The 17,325-nt window shown below is 56.5% G+C and overlaps 1 protein-coding gene across 8 annotated transcripts in view; it reads left to right on the top strand.

The window, feature by feature from the left end:
- The window catches only part of LRP8 (LDL receptor related protein 8), a 76,033-nt gene that overhangs the window by 18,880 nt on the left and 39,828 nt on the right, over positions 1-17,325 (top strand). For all 8 annotated transcript variants that reach the window (XM_057711200.1, XM_057711191.1, XM_057711176.1 and 5 more), the window contains exon 3: positions 16,699-16,821. In XM_057711200.1, coding sequence (XP_057567183.1) covers positions 16,699-16,821 — 123 coding nt within the window. The remainder of the gene's footprint in view (positions 1-16,698; positions 16,822-17,325) is intronic.

The following is a 17,325-nucleotide window of genomic DNA, read 5'->3' as shown; positions in this document are numbered from 1 at the left end:
TGCTCGTGCCGGGGGGGAGGAAGTGAAGACCTTGGAGCACAGCTGCTCTCCACGCGTGGCCTCAGGAATCCTCTGACAGCTCTGTGAGGGGGGTTTGTCTTGTTCCTTTGCTGACGGGAATGGTGAGTCACAGAGAGGGGGAGTGACTTGCCCAAAACCCCTCAGCATGAGAGTGGCAGATTCGAACTCTGGTCTCTCAGGCTCTGAGGCCCATGCATTTGTCACTGAGCCAGACAGGGACGAAGGGCTTAGCCTGCAAGCTCCTTGGGAATTGGTGTTTCAGAGGCTCCCGGCTTCCTGTGCTGATCTGCAAACCTTCAGCCCCCAGATCCCAAATTCCTCCTAATCCTGGGAAAGAGGCAGCCCCGGTCACATCCATCAGTGGCTCTGAGCGCTCTCCCTGGGCCTCTCACCTCCCACGAGAGCCGGGAAGCGGCAGGCGAGGGCCTGGGCTGCGAGGTTGGGGGATTTCCCGACTCAGTTGAAATCTGTCACAACATTAATGTTAATTAAGCCTTGTTAATTCAGCCCTCTGCTTACGCAGAGCTCCTGACAGCAAATTACTCATAAGTGAGGCGGTAAATTTATTGCTGCGTTTTCCCAAACACTCAGCAGCAAAGAACATGCCCCCGGAAAAGGCAGAGGAAAGGCCTGGAGGGTGAGTGCTGCGTGGTTCCTGCCAGCCTGAGCCACCAGGGACCATGACCCAGAAAACGGCCGGGTTCACTGGGGGACCTGGGTGAGGATGGGCTCTGGTCCAGTCAGAGCAGGCTGCCTGGACATATAGTGAGCTCCCCGTCTCTGGAGGCATGTAAATGGGAAGGCAGGGAGCATTGCAAGTCCCTTTGGGCTGGCCCATCATCTTCCCACCTCATCCATCTCACCTGCTAGACTGCGCTGGCTTTTTGCATTGTGTCTCTGACAGTGCCTTGGAGTCACACAGTAGGGCTCGTAAAGGTTGAGCTGGGATCTGGAGGTGAGCCCCAGAGCCCACCCTGGTGTCTGTAAACACCTTCCCCTGCAGTGCATTCTGACAGGAGCCCCAGCGGCCTCTGCAGGCACCAACGTGTGCAGGCAGGACCAGACAACTCTGCCAGGGATGCTGTGAGGGGTCTCTCCCTGTCCTGGGTTATGGGATGCTCTTAGAACCAGGATCAGGACCACATCTGGGCAGACGACTCTTGAATCCAGACCCCCTCCCCCTTACTAGGCTAGGTATCAGCCCTCCAGGTGAGGATGCAGGCTCTCCTGGGCAGTGGGAGGCCCTCCCCTTCCCTGGCCCCACAGTCCTTTCCCCTAAGATCTGCTTCCCTCCTTGGTTTCAGACTGGGCCATGCCTAGAACATTTGGAACAAACCCAGGCTCTGGGTACATAGACTTTTTAAAAATTAATTAGAGCATTAAATGGCAGCCCTCTGGGGTTCCCACCATCTGGCTGTCGCAGGAGAGGCAGGCACATCTATGCGTGTTTATCTGTAGTGTGTGTGTCATGTGAAGCCACCTGTGCATGTGTGGGTGTGTGGCCCGTGTGCTGCGGCGTGTGCACAGAGTGGTGTGTGTGTGTGTGTTCAGAGTGTGGTGCACATCTGTGCAAGCGGCCAGTGTGTGTTTGTGGGCACATGTGCCCGTCTGCGTGTGCACGTGCTGTATGCGTGCGCCCGAGGGTCTGCCTGTGTGCCCAAGCACGCGGCCGTGCCCAGGCCTTGCCTATGGGGGCCGTGAGTCAGGCTGGACTGCGTGCAGAGAGGGGGCAGCCCCTCCACTCCTCCTGGCTGAGGTGACACTCGCAGAAGGCAGGCGGGCCGTGCACAGGTGGGACGGGTGTAGGTTCGGCAAGCGCACAGCTGGCCAGCAGGAGGCCGGCAGGGCGGAATTCTTATCCCCTGTTTGACAGATGGGGAGACCCAGGCCTGCCCAAGCACTGAACCGGTGTGTGGAGAGGCCAGGACCAGAGCCCCAGCTCTGGGGCCCCCTGTGCAGTGCTCTCTTCACAGCTTTGGCTTCTTTTATGCTATTGGATTTTCCTGGAGGCTCAGAGAGGTTCTTGAGAGGGTACTGCTCCCATTTCTCAGGGTTGCTCAGGGGGCAAGGTTAGGACTTGCACTGCAGATCCTGTATCCTTCTTATTGTGTGGAGGAGGCAGCCTGGCCACTGGTCTGGCCCAGGGTGGTGGTGTTAGGGCAGAACACTGGGCCAGTGGATGGTCACTGACTTGCTGTGTGGCCTGGGCCCATCCTGTCCCTCTCTGAGCCTCATGGGTGTTGTAAGAACTAAATAAGCAGACACATGCAAAGAGCTTTGTAAACTTCAAGGTGTGGTAGACAGATGAGGACCTGACCCAGGGGCTGCTGTCAACTATGATCAGGGCCACGTGTCCCCAGCGTTCCCTGAGGAGCAGGTAGGAGGTGAACCTGGATGGAGGCTGGTGCCCTCCTCAGCCTTGCAGACTGTGAACCTCACCCCAGAACTATTTGCCTTGGTGCTAGGTGCTGGCACTTACTGTCTTCCGGCTCCAGTCTCTCACCTGTGGCTTGTGATGGTGAACTAGAGCAGGAACAGGGCTCAGAGAGCAGTGGGACCCGCCTCTGATCCAACAGGTGGTGACACTAAGGTCCAGAGATGGTGAGTGGCTTGCTCAAGGCCACACAGCAGCTGGGACCAGAATGCAGGCCTCCTGGCCCCTGGCTCTGTGCTTCTTGGTACTGTGTCTTTGAAAAGGGAGAAAGGGAACAGAGAGCTGGTTCCTGTACCTGAGGGGAGGGAGGTGGGGGTGCCAGTCAGCTGGAGAGAACTTGGGATCCCCTGAAGCTCCGGGTCATTATGCATGAATGAAGGATTTTTAAAGTAATGTTTTAATGATTATTGTTTTGTGTGCAGAATGCCGGATGGTAAAGGCGGTTTGTATCTTGGGCTGTAAGTTCTGTGTAGATAAAAAAGACCCGAGCTTCAAGATTCAACACGTTCTTTCATTCATTCATTCATCATTCATTCATCCAGCATCCATTCCCTAAGCGTCCCCTTGGTGCCCACCATGTAGATCTTACCCTGCCTCCGATGGGCTGCCAGTCTGGTGGGGAAGGGTAGTTGAGTGACAGCACCAGGGGTGATGAGGCTGTGGCCAGAACAGGCCTTGGATTCCACAGAAGACTTTCCAGTATAGTGGGGGAGCCTCAAAGAATGAGGAAGATGTGCCCACCAGACACCCTGGCCTCACATGGGCTCGACCTTGGACAGGCTGACCATTCACCCAGAAATGGGCACCTTCCAGCTCCGCTCCCCTTCCCTCCCCCATGCAGCTCCCCCTGGGCTCGGGCCTGCACCCAAGAATGGAGAGGAGACCCCCCCCCGAGGACCCTGGCTCTCTGTGGGTCCATGGATGGAGCTGGAAGGGTGCGCTGGTGGCTGGACCTCGCTGCCTGTCTGCCTCGGTGGGCCAGCCTTGGCTCTGCCCCACTCAGGGTTATGATCACGGAGGGGTTAGTGGGGGACACCACTTCTGAAATAGCTTGTCCTGTGAGCTCAGCCGGTTGCTGAGCCATGACTCTACCTGGACCTTTTTCTCCAAGGAACAGCCCTTCTACCTTGTACGCGGAGAAACCATGTTAGGGAGAACCGGGAGGCCCGGGATGACAGAGGCCAGGCCTCCTGATGCCCTTTAGTAATTGTAACAAAAACTTTCTGAGGGCCTACTAGGTACAGAGCCTGCGGGTGGGAAAGCGAAAAAGATACGTTGAGATGAACTTGCATCGCTGTGTCAGGCACTGATATGTTATCTTACAAGCAACTAATCTGCAAGGCAGGATTTCGCATCACAGTTTTAGATGAGGGAAACAGAGGCTCCAATAGATCAAGTAACCTGCCTGAGGTCACACAGCTAGTAAGGAGCCAAGCCAGGATGCGGGGCCTGGTTCCTTAACCTGCCCCTTGCGGGGAGGAGGGCCACAGCAGGCTGCAGACTAGCATCTTCCAAATCTCTGTCCTGGGAGAAAACGTCCACTTGCAGAAAAGGCTGAAGAGGGTGAAGTTGTCATGGGTGGTGGGCGAGCTCACCGAGCAGGCTGTTTCAGAGGTGGCTTCCCTTCCAGCAGAGCTGCGGTGGGACCTGTCTTGTTGGGATAACTGTGCTGGCTCAGAGCCCCGGAGCGACGAACCCCTGTCTGAGGGGTTCTGAGAAGTGGCAGGGGTCTAGGCCAGGATACCAGTGGGATGTGAGGCTCTGCCGGGCACCTGCCCCACTCCCTCTCTCAGCTCACCTCCCACCACCACGACTGTCTCCTTCTGCCCAGCTCTGGCCAGGAGGCCTCAGAGAAGTCCTGCTGGGCCCCTGGCCGGAGGCACTGAGCTGTGGCCCATGGCCACTAGCTCTGCCCACACTGCCTGCCCCTTGGCTGGCAGCAGAGAGGTGGGCTGTCTAGGCCAGAGCCCTGGGCCCCAGCCCAGCAGGACCAGCACCTGAGATGCGGCCACCTCTGAAGGTCTTGCCTAACAGCAGGGCTTTCCAGCACCTAGCAGGGTACTTGGCACACAGTAGGCCCCCTACTTGATTCTTTCAGCTTCCAGAAGTGGAGAGTTGAGATTTTTACAGTTGGAACAGAGCTCATCAGAAGCTTGGCCCTCCCAGGCTCCCTCCCAGGCTCCCTCCCAGAACACAGGATTAAGGGTGTGCGCTGGACCCCGACTGCACCGAACTCTCCCCTAAGTGGGCCGAGGACCCCCTCCACCCTGAGAACTTGCCAAGCGGTCCAGGGGCAATGCGTGGGCCTGACTTTTGTCCCCGCCTCTGGCATAGCCATCTCCCAGGAAACAGGGAATTTTCCTTCATTCGCATCATTAGGGTGCCAGGGCAAACAAACAGCCTGATCCAGATGAGCCCTGGGCCACAATCACATTCTCTTTGGGGGTTTTCTCTCTATTTCCAGCAATTTTGAGAAGCCTGAGTAATTGGTATTCCACACAGGTTAATAGAACTGCTGCCTCTTCTGTATTATGCCTTAATTTCCTTTATCGCATAGCAAGTTGGAATTAATCGCCCCTCTCCTGCCTTTTTCCCACCGAAACCCGTTACCAGCCTGTCTGCTGGTTAAAGTCATTTTGTGGTCGCTCTTGGCTCCTTTCCACTTCCCTGGGAATCTTTCCGACCAGAGCCAGAGAACAAGGAGGGGTGAAAAATCCATTTGTACGAAGTGGGGATCTCCTGTTGAGAACTTATTTCCCTCCCTGTTCAAGAGGAAGGAACGTGTCCAGCCTCCAGCCGGCACAGCTGACGGAGTCCCCGGTCGCTGAGAGCATTCAAGAGGGCAGAATGGCCATATGTCAGAGGTGGGAACAGAGGATTCCTGCACTGCTGCAGGGGAAGGGACAGGCATTTGCCACTCCTGGTGCCAGGATTAGATTCTATGATTTGAAGCGTCTATAATTTTCTAAGTTTAAGATTTTCTCTAGGATTTCAATGTTGGAAAGAATCTGTGAATCTATGGTCCTAACATTGAGCCGTTTGGGTGTAAATACTTTTAAATTGTGTGCTTTAAGATTCTAAGATACTCTCCTAGAATTGGAGATTCTGTTCTGTGACTCTAAGGCTATTTTACGATTCCCTGAGCCTCTTAAGCTGCAATTCTGCTCTGTGACTGGGTCTCAGGGGTAATATAAGCTTTGCTGAGGCTGCTTTGGGAGTGTGAAAAGCCCAGGCCTTCTCCGGCCTCAGCTTCCCCACTTATGAAATGTGAGGGTTGGACCCGATGGCATGTGTGTTCTTGCAGGTGTGTTCTCCCTGCAGCCCCTTTGGCTCCTCCTGAGCCTCCTCCACACAGTGCCCCATCAGCCCTGGCCACCCCATAGCGCCTCAGGGGACCCAAAAGCTTTTCCCATCTGAGCCACATTCCTTGCCCACTTGCCCCCAGCCCCTCCCATTCCAGCAGGAAGGCAACCCAGCTCTCCTGCAAAGTCCCAGCAGGAAAGCCAGTGGAGGTGATAAAAAGAAATAAACCAGATCATTGACAAGAGCTCCATCGCCTTTGTGGGCTGAACAATTCACTACATAATCTCAACATCTACAATCTCCTTTAAATCTTGCGCCGCCCCCCAAGTGGTATAGTTATTGTTAGCCCCATTTTATAGGTGAGGAAACTGAGGCTCTGAGAGGTTAACTCACCTGTACCGGTGCGTTCCAGCACCCTGAGTCGCTTGCTGCCTGCACAGCTGCCGGCCACACGCAGGCTGGCTGAATGAGGCATGAGCAGCCCAAAGTGGTCAGAGTGATGAGGGAGCCCAGGGGCATCTCTCCCTGGAGTCCGCTGCCGCATGGGGTTGCCACCCACACATTCACACTTCCCCACTGGGATGTTAAAGGGCTTTAGGGAATGAACCTTCCTACCCAATGCACCAAGAAGTCAGAAAAGAAACCACCTTCATCTGCTTTTTTTTTTTTTAATTAATTAATTTTTTAAAAATAAATTTATTTTATTGGCTCTGTTGGGTCTTCATTGCTGCACACGGGCTTTCTCTAGTTGTGGTGCACAGGCTTCTCATTGTGGTGGCCTCTCGTTGCAGAGCACGGGCTCTAGGCGTGTGGGCTTCAGTAGTTGTGGCACATGGGCTCAATAGTTGTGGCTCACGGGCTCTAGAGTGCAGGCTCAATAGTTGTGGTGCACGGGCTTAGTTGTTCCGCTGCATGTGGTATCTTCCTGGGGCAGGGATCAAACCTGTGTCCCCTGCATTGGCAGGTAGATTCTTAACCACTGCGCCACCTAGGATATCCCTTCATCTGCTTTTAGAATCTACCTTTTCCTTCTGGATCAAACAAGATTTCTCAGTGCGGGCTTCCTCAACCCCTGCTGCTTCCCCAGTTGGACCTTTTGAGGTCCAACCCAAAAGGCTCTCAGCTCACTGTCCCTGCCCCCCAAGCACCCCTCATCCACAGAGAGGAGAGGTGCTGGTGACAGCTTCCCTAGGGCTGAGTTCAGCATCCTTGTTTTCAGCTGGTGGCACGGAGGCCCAGAGAGGGAGATGACTGTCTGAGGCCACACAGCAACCTCGCCACCCTCCATCCTGATCAGGAACATCTTATCTCGTTCTGCGGCCATTGTGTCTGAGTTCTTGTCTCCTCAGCTTGGCTGTAATTTCTGTGAGGGAAGATCCACCTCTCATCTTTCTTTCCTTGTTGAGCATTAGGGATAAGATGCACTGGGTTCTGGTCCTGCCTTGAGCTCTGTGACTTTGGGACAGTCCATTGCCTTTCAAGGGCTTTTGCTTCCTCATCTCTTAAAGGGGGTGTCGCCGCCCACCCCCCCGCCCACAGAGCTGCTGTGAGGAGCCAGGCTGAGGGGCAGGGGGCTGGGGTCGGGAATCTGTCGCTCAGCGCCACATTCATTCAGGATCCCAGTTCTGCCAGATTTCCTTTGCCCTCTGCTGAGTATCCAGCCAGAGAGTCCCCTTGTCCCCAAACAGCCCTGCAGCTCCCCCCGGCTGAGCTGCTGCTCCTCTGTGGCCCCTGCTGTAGGCCTGCTCACCCTGTCCCATGGAGCAGCCACCCTGAGCCACACACGTATTCTGCTGTCCTCCCCACCCAGCCACACACCCGCCTCCCCTCTAGACGTGGGTGCTGACCGCGCCCGCTCGGGGCATGCCGCCGTGCCCGCACACTGGGAGTGCCCTCTGTCTGTCCCTTCCACTTGCCACCTGGAGGCGGGCCAAGGCAGGCCTGTGAATGCTGCACATGGAAAACCTGACTCCTTTCTCCTCCGATGTCTGGATGAGGAGACCAAAGCACAGGGAGGGTAAGGGACTCGTCCAAGGTCACCCCAGAGGTCGGGACAACCTAGAGTAGTGCCCAGGGCTCTGAGACCCGGCCGACTCAGTGGGTCCTCCCTGCTTCCCCCAACCTGGGCCTGGGTTTGCAGAACCCACCTGGAATAGTCCTGTGAAGAGCGTTCCCACAGCCAAGGGCCCAGCTACAAGGGGCGGGGAGGGGAAGGTTGGCATCTCTCTGAGGCCGGCTCCACAGGCTGCCTGAGCCTGGGGATGACTCACGGAGCCCGCTCTGGTCTGGTGGAGCCTCCCAGGGCCTCCCAGGCCGTCAGCAGGGAGATGAGTGCTGTCCGGCCGGGCTGCAGAGCTTCCCCTCGGCACTGACGGCCAGGGTGGACACAGCCTGAAAGGCTTGCTGTGGGCGCTATCCGGGTAGGTCTGACCTGCCCACAATACGGCAGTGAAGTAAGCACCCTGTGGAGACGCGAGCTGGCTGACGTTCTACCCTTGATGCTCGGGGCCCTGGCAGGCCCCGGGCAAGAACTCCACTCTTTTGGGTCTTGCTGGAGGAAGAGGGTGTTGTTAGATACCATCAACAGCTGATGCCTGCACTGGCCTTGAGGAATGGGGAGGGTTTCCCAGGTGGAGATGAAGAAGCACCTCCTGCAGGTGGAGCTGCACGCGTAGGGCAAGCCCACGGTTTGTCCATGACTGTTGGGGGGATGTGGGGGTGGGTAGCCAGGGGTGGGCGAGGGCAGTTAGCGGGGCCACTTAAAGTGTCCCTGAGCACCTTGCTAAGACACTTGGTCAGATTCTAGGGGGAGATGGGAAGCCAGCAGGACCAGGAAAGGTGGCTTTCTGATAATAGAGAGGCCTTCAGCAGGACAATGGCTACTGGCTATGGATTTCCAGCCCCCTACATGGAGCCACAGGCGTGGATTGGGAGGACCTGGGGACCAAGCCACAGATCCCTTCCTTTGCCAGCCTCACTCTGGACCTCTGCAGAGCTCTGTCCAGGGAGCCCTGGGTTTCCCACTCAAAGTCAGTGGGGTGGAAGCAACAGAGCCCAGAGAGGCCTGCCAGTGTCACCTAGCTTGTTGCTGGCAGAGCCCTGATGGAGTGAGACCAGGAGGCTTTCTCTCAGCTGCAGAAGAGGAAGCAGAAGAGCTTTCCCTCTTCGCATCAGGGCTGGTGATGGGAGACCAGGGCCTGGAAGGTGGGGGTCCTTGGCAGGATCTGAGGTCTGCCTGTGGGAGGTGGAGCCGTGACTAACTGGGGTTAGATGGGAAGGTGCCCAGGTCATAGGAGACTGAGTCCCTACTGGGGCCAGCCGAGTGTTGTCGCCTGAGTGGAGGGACAATGTGTGGCTAGCAACCAGGCATGGCTCTGGCTGGAGGTCATGGAGGGTTTCATGGCCACGCCTTCTGCTTTCTGAAGGCTTCCACTCTGAGGAAACCGTGAGTTTCCCTCTAGCTGTTTCCTCAGGACCTCAAATCCCAGCGCTAAGTGGGTGTCCCAGATCCGGGGTGGGCAGTCCTGAGCTTGGAAGCTGGGCCGGGAGTGGCCGTCCTCTCCGTGCTGCCTGCCCCTCTGAGCTGCACCCCTTGCACGGAGCTTGGTCCTTGCACAGGCGCCCGCCGGGGACCCCTGCTGATCCCATCCACCTCTCCCCCACACCCATTCCCCCCCCGCCCCCTCACAGCCGTCACTGACTCCACAAATCACTGTGACAGGAAGACCCCTTTGTGGTCTGTCCCTCGGAGACGTGCCTCTTCCCTGTGGCGACAGGGAGTCCCACATACCCCAGTGATGGCTTGGACCTCCCTTGGTGACAGTGGGGCCGGGGTCGGGTGGCATCCGAGAGCAGCCGGGATGTGCCAGGGCCTGGAAGAGGGACTTGGCTGTGGGAAGCCCCAGGTGACCCCCTGGAGCAGCACCGTGACGCACAGCCCATCTGTGTTGTAGTCACAGACCCAACATGTCAGCTGGAGGGGGTCCTTAAAGATTTGCTCACCTGAGGAAACTGAGGCTGAGCGGCAAGAGGCCGCACGGTCTGGCAGAGGTGTGGGGCCGCAGGTATTCTTAAGAGCACCTGCTTGACCTCAGATCCTGTGTGAGGGGGATACTGAGATGGAGGACGTGCTGGCAGGCGCTGGTGTGTGGAGTCAGGTGGACACCCAGCTGAGGACGTTGTCCAATTTAAAAGCAAAGGTGCCCTCCCCAAAGAGTGGTGCTCCCACATGCCCCCCTGCGTTCTTTCATCTTCTCCCTCAAACCCTTCCCATGCCCACCCCTCCCCCCCCAGCAGCTGCTACTTCGTTTCCTCTTTCTCCCCAGGTGGGATGAGAGGGTGGAGGAGAAACCAGACTCAGATGTCGCCTGCTGATGGATGGTGGTGGCCTGAGCCCCAGAGCCCGCTGGGCAGCACAAAGCCGCGAGCTGAGCCCCTCCCACTGCGCTCCGTGGGTGTCGGGACACTGTGGGAACGGGTTGCCTTTCTGGCAGCACGCAGAGCCTTGAGTCTGACTGTCAGCATGGACTCAGAGACACAGCCCCTTGCAGGATGGGATCGGGAGGTGTCCACAGCTTGTCGACATGTGTGCCTCGTGCAGTAACTGTCCTGGAGTCTCGTCATGGGGCTGAGGGTGTGTGGATCAGGGTGGTGCCATCTTAGAACCTTGGGTCCTTAGAGAGTGAAAGGTAAACCCACGGAAGCTGTTCTAAATGTTGCATTAGGCTCACGGGATCCTTAAACCACGGGTTCTTAGGAACTTCACGTGTCTGGGGTGGGAGCAGGGTCAGGTTTGAACTCAGTGCTGCTGGAGCCCAGAGCTGCTGCTGCGTGGCTGTGAACCCAGGCTTTTATGGCCCCACCAGGGCTGCTGAGCGAGTAGCGGGGAATAGCTGATGGGGTCCCTTCTCACCCTGCTTCCAGTAGGGCAGCTGCATTTTACTTTATTTTATATGTTGGGGTTTCACTTAGAAACAGCATTCCTCTGCTTAAAAATAAAGTTTTCCCGCCCTTGTTCTGTGCTGCAGTTCTGTGCCAGGACCCGCCGCAGCCTGAGAGGGTGGCTCTGGCTGGCGGGGGAGCGGGCAGGCAGACCGGGCCCCCCGGGAGGGGGTGCAGGTTGCTCTGGGCCACCGTCTCCTCCCCCTCTCACTCCTGCTGTGTTGTTGCTGCAGCCAGAGAACACTCCGGGTCTGTCGTCCCGTTGACTGGGGTGACAGTTTAATAGTAGCTTCCTGGGCTGTCATTTAAATCTGCCTGCCAGGTTAGTAGGCCAGGGGCGGGCTGGCACGCCCCCTGCCCCCACCCCGGATCTTCGTTCTGCTGGCAGCGGTCGTCTTGGCAACCCCAGGGCCTGGCGAGCTCTGCAGAAGGGTAACCACGGGGGGGAGCCGCCCTTTCATCTCCCCGACCCGGGTACAAGTGGCCCAGCTGCCTTCGGGCTGAGCAGCATGGCCAGAGCCAGGCCACTCTGTGAGGGTCCAGGCCTGGGAGAGGACATGGGAACAGATGAGTCCCCTCTGTGCACAGGGCCCCAAGGTGGAGGTTTATGTCTTTGCTTTCCCAGACTCTCAACTGCCCTGGGAGGGAAGGGACCTGCCCCAGGTGGCTCAGCAACAGTGTTGAGCTGGCATCACCTCCTCTGTGGGTCTCTGCTCTGCCCTCAAAGAATGTTCCCTGGGGCCCACGACCTGTCCGCAGAAACCTGAGGGTAGACAGAGGCTGCATCTCTCTCATCTCCCTGTCCCGTGTGGCCTGGTACCAGTTCCCCTCCCCGACCCTGGACTTGCCTCTGGACGTGTCCCTGCTGTCAGGACTGGGGTCTCCCCAGTGGAGTCCCCTTAGCTTCACTTTGGGCCAAGTACTCTGGGAACACCTCCTGTTTTTCATGGCTTGGTGGAGCTGGCCCAGAGACAGAGGATTGGGTACCAGCCTCTGCTGTGTGACCACAGGTCAGTCCTTCCCCTCTCTGGGCCTCATCTTCTGCTCTGTAGGATGAGGGGCCCAACACTACAGCAGTGTTTCATTAAGTGTGGTTCATTGGACACTTGTTTCTTGGGAAATTAATAGATGTGGCATCCAAAAAAGAAATTCCTTGGCTAACCAAGTTTGGAAAATGTTGGAGAAAACAAAATTAATCTGATATCTTTACTGTAGGCCTCTCAGGGCCCTTAGTAAGCCACTGGGCATCATGAATCTCCAAGGGGAAAATAACAAATCTTATCCCAAATATCTGGGTGGATGGTCCCCTGGCTCTATGTCCTGCGCTGTGCCCCTCTCTTCCCCTGCTAGAGCCTGATGGTCCATGTGCACGGTCCCGCCAAACCCTGGAGGCGGCCCAGGCAGTGTGGAGCCAGCGGTTTTGTTGGCTATCCTGTGCTTAGCAAGGGCAGGGTGAGTCCCTGGGTGAGCTCAGGGAAAGCCAGGCCTCTGAGGGGCAGCCTAGTGCCGGCGGGGCGAGTTGGCCCCTGGCCTAGTGGAGCTCCTGGGTCCCTTGCCACTTGCCTCCTCCCCAGCCCTGAATGGCCATTCTGCTGGCTCCTCCACACCCCATGCCCTGTTATCCCTCTCCCTGAAACACCCTTCTCTACTCTCCTCACTCCCACGTCTCTCTTCCTTGAACATGGTCCCCTCCTCCAGGAAGTCTTCCCTGACCCCTGGGCTGGTCAGGTAGCCCTCCCCTGGCTTCCTGGCCACAAAGTGGAACTGGGGGTCAGAATAGCTAGGCTCAGGTGCAGCCCTCCCACAGACCTGTGCTGTGCCTTTGAGCAGCCCCTTGTCCCTGGGCCTGGCTTCTGCTTATAGAGCTGCAGAGGGGACTTCAAGGGCCTGGGCTCGACAGGACGGAGCGCTGTGATTGCCAAGACGCAGCCACACCGAGCAGCTCTGCCTGGCAGCCCTGACTAATCTTTGTTTTGAAGCCCCCTGTCTGCACTGGGGCTGCAGGATGAGCGTGGGTGGGGAATAACAGCATGAAGGATGCACATGGTCTTGGGGAAGGACGCCTCTGGGGGTGGAGAAGCTGGGAGGTGCTGAGTGATTATAACAATTTCACAAGATCATAGACTCTGGGCACAGAGAGGGGCTGAGGACTCAGTCAGCACCACACCTCCATATCCAGATGAGGAGGTAGACCCATGTGGCTGATGGGTCCAGTGTCACACATACAGCAGCTGGGGCTTCTGACTTCGCGTGCTGCAAACTTGCACCTTTCTGCTTTTCAGTTCATAAAGTCCTGGTGCCAACCTTAGCCCGTTTGCTCCTCACAACAACGCTGGGTGGTAAAGCGGGGATATTATCCCTGGATGTAAATGAAGAAAGTGAGGCTCAGAGAAGCTGTGTAACTTGCAAAAGGTCACACAGCCCACAAGTGGCAGAACAGAGTTCCATCAACGGGAACAGTCTGATGCTTTCCTCGGCCTACCTTGTTATAAATAGCAGCTCCCACTTCCTTTGTCCTGGATTCCCCATTCTCTTCCACTCTGCCCCGGGGTTGGCCCCTCCCCACTGCCCTTTGGAATCCCAAGTCCTTTGTGGTGGCCCATCTGTTGCCATGGCACCAGATTATGATGTCGCAGACCCTGGACAACTGTGTACTGGGCTGTGGACTACAGAGATTCACAGAGGTGGGCATTGTCCAAGGGGCGACTGGCGTGGAGGGACATAAATCCCTGGAAATAGAGAGCCACGGCCTCAGGCCCAGCTTGGGAATCACCCTGGGAGCTGGAGCCAAGGCTGCCAAGGCCAGGAGAGTGGGGGCTGGCATGGCTTGCTCTGACAGCCTCGAAAGACTGCCCAGCCCTCATCTCTTGGCAGGGCTGATGTAGCCTCTTGACGAGGGGCTGTTGGGCTCTTTACACTCAACAACCTGACACTGGAATGCTCTCTCAGACCCCTTTTTGCCTTTTGACCTGTGGCAATGCTGCCTGGGAAAGCCATCATCCCCACTTGCCCAGAGAGGGAAGGAACTTACCCCGGGGCACCCAGAGAGGAGGTGGCCATGCCAGGATTCAAGCTCAGCTCTGCTTCCAAATCCTTCCACATGGTTACACTCCAGACAGGGCCCTCCAAGGTGGTGTAGTCTAGTCCCCAGCCTGAAATTGACCATGCTGCCTCAGTTTCCCCAGGGTGGTCCATTAGCAAAGCATAAGTTGTCATAGGCCCAGGTTTAGTCTACCGCACATTTCTGGGCACATTCCAGGGGAGCCCTTCATGCAGCTGCCTCTGGTCTGTAGTTGACCTGCCACATTGCCTTGTCCTGCAGCCCCTGGGATCTGGTCCCACTGCATCTGCCTCTCTGGGGTCCCCATTCTTAGCCTGATAGTGCTGAGGTGGCTGAGGGGCTGAGTTAGAAGGAGCCCAAGCGTTGGCAGCTGCCACATGGAATTGAGATCCCACTTCTGCCACCTACCACACTCACCTCTTTGAGCCTCAATTTCCTCTTCTGTGAAATGGGATTAACAACAGCCGACAGGATAGCAATGAGGAGTCACTGGGACACTGAGTGAAAGGTGCCAGGGCAGAGCCAGGGTAGAAAATGTCCAAACTGGTCATGACCGTGAACAGATCTGTTCCCCAAAACACCACCATGGGACATGTACCCCGAGGCCGCCAACTCCTGGCCTCAGTGCTGCCCTTCAGGACTGTGATGGCGCTTGTGGCTACTCTGGCCTCCTTGCTCAGTGCCTGCCAGGACTTGGCACACTGTGGGAGGCCAAGTTCACTCCCAGGCTCCCAGAATGCCAGGGAGAAAAGGGTCCTTGGCAAGCATCTGGCTGGCTCAGGCCCAGCGATGGAGCCTCTCCATCACCTTCTTCATCAAGCCTGCCTTGCTCTCCTGGGGTTTGCTGGTTGTGCACTTGCACTCACAGGCTGGGCTGACTTCTCATCAGTGTGCTTAGGGCACAGACACAAGCCCATTGAGTGCTGGCTCAGCTGAAGCTTCCATGGACTTTCCCACCTACCCTTGGGCTTTTCTTCTGTATCTGATGCCACTGGGCATTTTGTTTGGAGAGCCATGGTGGGAAAGAGGGACGTCCTGCTGCGAGGTCAAGTTGTGGCTCTGCTCCTGCTGCGAGGTCAAGTTGTGGCTCTGCTCCCACGGAGATGTGACCTTGGGCATGTAATTTAACACCCTGGGGCTGAATTTCCCCACACGTCAAGTGAGGACAGAACAGGCCCTTTGTCGTGGGGGTTCCTGGTAAAGTGCCTAGCACAGAGACTGCACACAGGAGGCACTTAGAGAAGGTTGGAACAGGAAAAAGAAGCACTGGGATATACAGTTCTTTCTTGGAGGCTGAGCTTCTTGTGGGGAGAGCACTCTGGTGTTCATGTTAGGAAATGCCCTGGGTGCTGTGGTTCATAACTGTACTTCCTTTCTGGTGCACTATAGGCCGTGATTTACCAAAAGGCGGTACCATGTGGGTATCTACTACGCACGTCGACTGCTTGGTGCAGGGCTCAGGGAGGGCTTTTTGGGGGTCCTGGGCAGGGAGGCAAGTGAGCTGGTTCTGATCCCCGCCTTGCTGTGTTTCCCTGAGCCAGCCCTTTTCTCTCTCTGGGCCTCAGGCCCCCACCTGTAGGTAGACTCGGATTCCTCTGGTTTCTTCCCGCCCTGCATAGGCAGAGATGTTCTTCTAAGGAAACTGTGATGAAAGCTCAGCTTACAATGCAGATGTACTGCAAGGATTTCATTGAAAAGAAAGGCAGAAATGGAACAGATTCAGGAGACTTAGAGTCTGTCCCCAAATCCCCGTCAGGCTGCTCAGGGTGGGGGAGCAGTCATGTGGCTCCAGGGGGGGCCAGAGGGCCTGTGGGAGGATTTACATAACCCAAGGCTGGTCACTGGGAAGGAGCTTCCCAGGGAGAACGGGAGCCTGGCCCTGGAGGTGTGGGAGAAGAGGCTGGGCGGCTGCATTTCCATTGGGTTCCTTGCCCTGCACTGAAATCTACCCTGAGTTGCATCCTGTGCTGAATCTGAGGCAATCCCTACACTGGAGGAACATCAGACCAGTGGAGGGACAGGGAGACAAGCAAACCATGTTGGTCTCTGCGTTCTTGTCCCAGTTCTGCTCCAGCTGTGACAACCCAGCCTGCTATGTAAGTCCCCTGTGAGGGCACAGAACACCCCATTTCCTTTGCTTCTAATTAAGACTCAAACCATAAAAACAGCAATAGCTGCTACTTACTGAGCATCTGCTGTGTGCCAGGGTCTCTGTTGCCTGATCTACATACATTATAACTTCTTGTTACTTCTCCTTGGAGCCCTTTGTTTCATTCTTTCTGTTATGTAGGTAAGAAAACAGAGGCTCAGAGGTTAAGTAGCATCCCCAAGGTCACACAGATAGAAAGAGGCAGACCTGGGATTCCAATCCCCTGTGCGGCAGAGGCTGATTTGGGTTTCTTGTCCTTAGATTTCCTTTCCCTCTGAACAAACCACACTGCATTAATCTTGCTACAGGTGATCATTTATGATTTATCATCACCAGCTCCCTGGTGCTTGCTCGACTTCAGTCTGGTTGGTGGGGGAGCAGGAAAGGCAGGTAAAGGGACTGAGAACTGGCTGCAGGGGCTAAGGCAGCTACTGTATGTGATCCGGGAAGGCTTCCTGCAGGCTGTGACAGTGGACCTGGACTTGGGGGGAAGAGAGAGGTGTGACGGGAATGGGCATTCCCTTGGTGGATGGATCCTGTCACCCTTGTTGAACTTGGAGAGCAAGGCCAGGGGTTGCCTGTTTCCTCCTGACGTGGAATGAATAAGCTTTTCTCTCCTGTCTTCTCCTCTTGGTCAGTGGGGCACTCGTGGCCTCCTGGGAGGGGCCGTGGGAGGTCACGTGCTTGCAGACCAGCACATTCTGATTACCCCGTAGCCACCTGACTGTATGTCCTAGAAAAGCCTGCTGTGTCCACCAGGCCCCTCACACGCTTCTCCTTGCCCCGCAGCCAAGAAGACCTGTGCGGACAGTGACTTCACCTGTGACGACGGCCACTGCATCCGTGAGCGGTGGAAGTGCGATGGCGAGGAGGAGTGTCCTGACGGCTCCGATGAGTCCGAGGCCACTTGCAGTGAGTCCTGCCACTGGGCTGGGGGAGGGGGTCTGGCTCTGGGCTTCAGTTTCCTCATCAGGTCTTCCTGGGTGGGAGGTTGGGGGCTCAGGCGAGGTGACCTGTTGCGTGTGCAACAGCCCCAGACTCGCTTTGTGCGGAGCCCTCGTAAGCTCTAGGCTGACAGTCTGGTGCCTCTAGTTGCTGGTGTCTGGTGACCTGTTTCTGGGCTTTCTTTCCAGCCCTCTGGCTGGTTGGGCCCTGTTCCTGTAGTTCCAGGAACCAGAAACAGCCCCTTTGAGCCCTTCTGCCCAGAAGTACCCAGAGCACATCCTCTAAAACTCCCCTAGGCCTCCCCCACTATTTTTTGAGGGGGGGACTCTAGTCATAATTTTAATAGTACTAATGGCAGCTGGTGCTTATCACGCATTCACTGTGTGCTGGGTACTGTGCTAAGCCCCGTGTATGCTTTCATTCATCTTATCCCCACAGCAGCCACATGAGACAGGTGCTGTCACCTCTGAC

This window comes from Hippopotamus amphibius, chromosome 1 (assembly GCF_030028045.1).
Source record: "Hippopotamus amphibius kiboko isolate mHipAmp2 chromosome 1, mHipAmp2.hap2, whole genome shotgun sequence".
In the NCBI taxonomy this organism is placed as follows: Eukaryota; Metazoa; Chordata; class Mammalia; order Artiodactyla; family Hippopotamidae; genus Hippopotamus; species Hippopotamus amphibius.
Note: the sequence above shows the minus strand (reverse complement) of the source record. Positions and strands in the feature narration are given on the sequence as shown.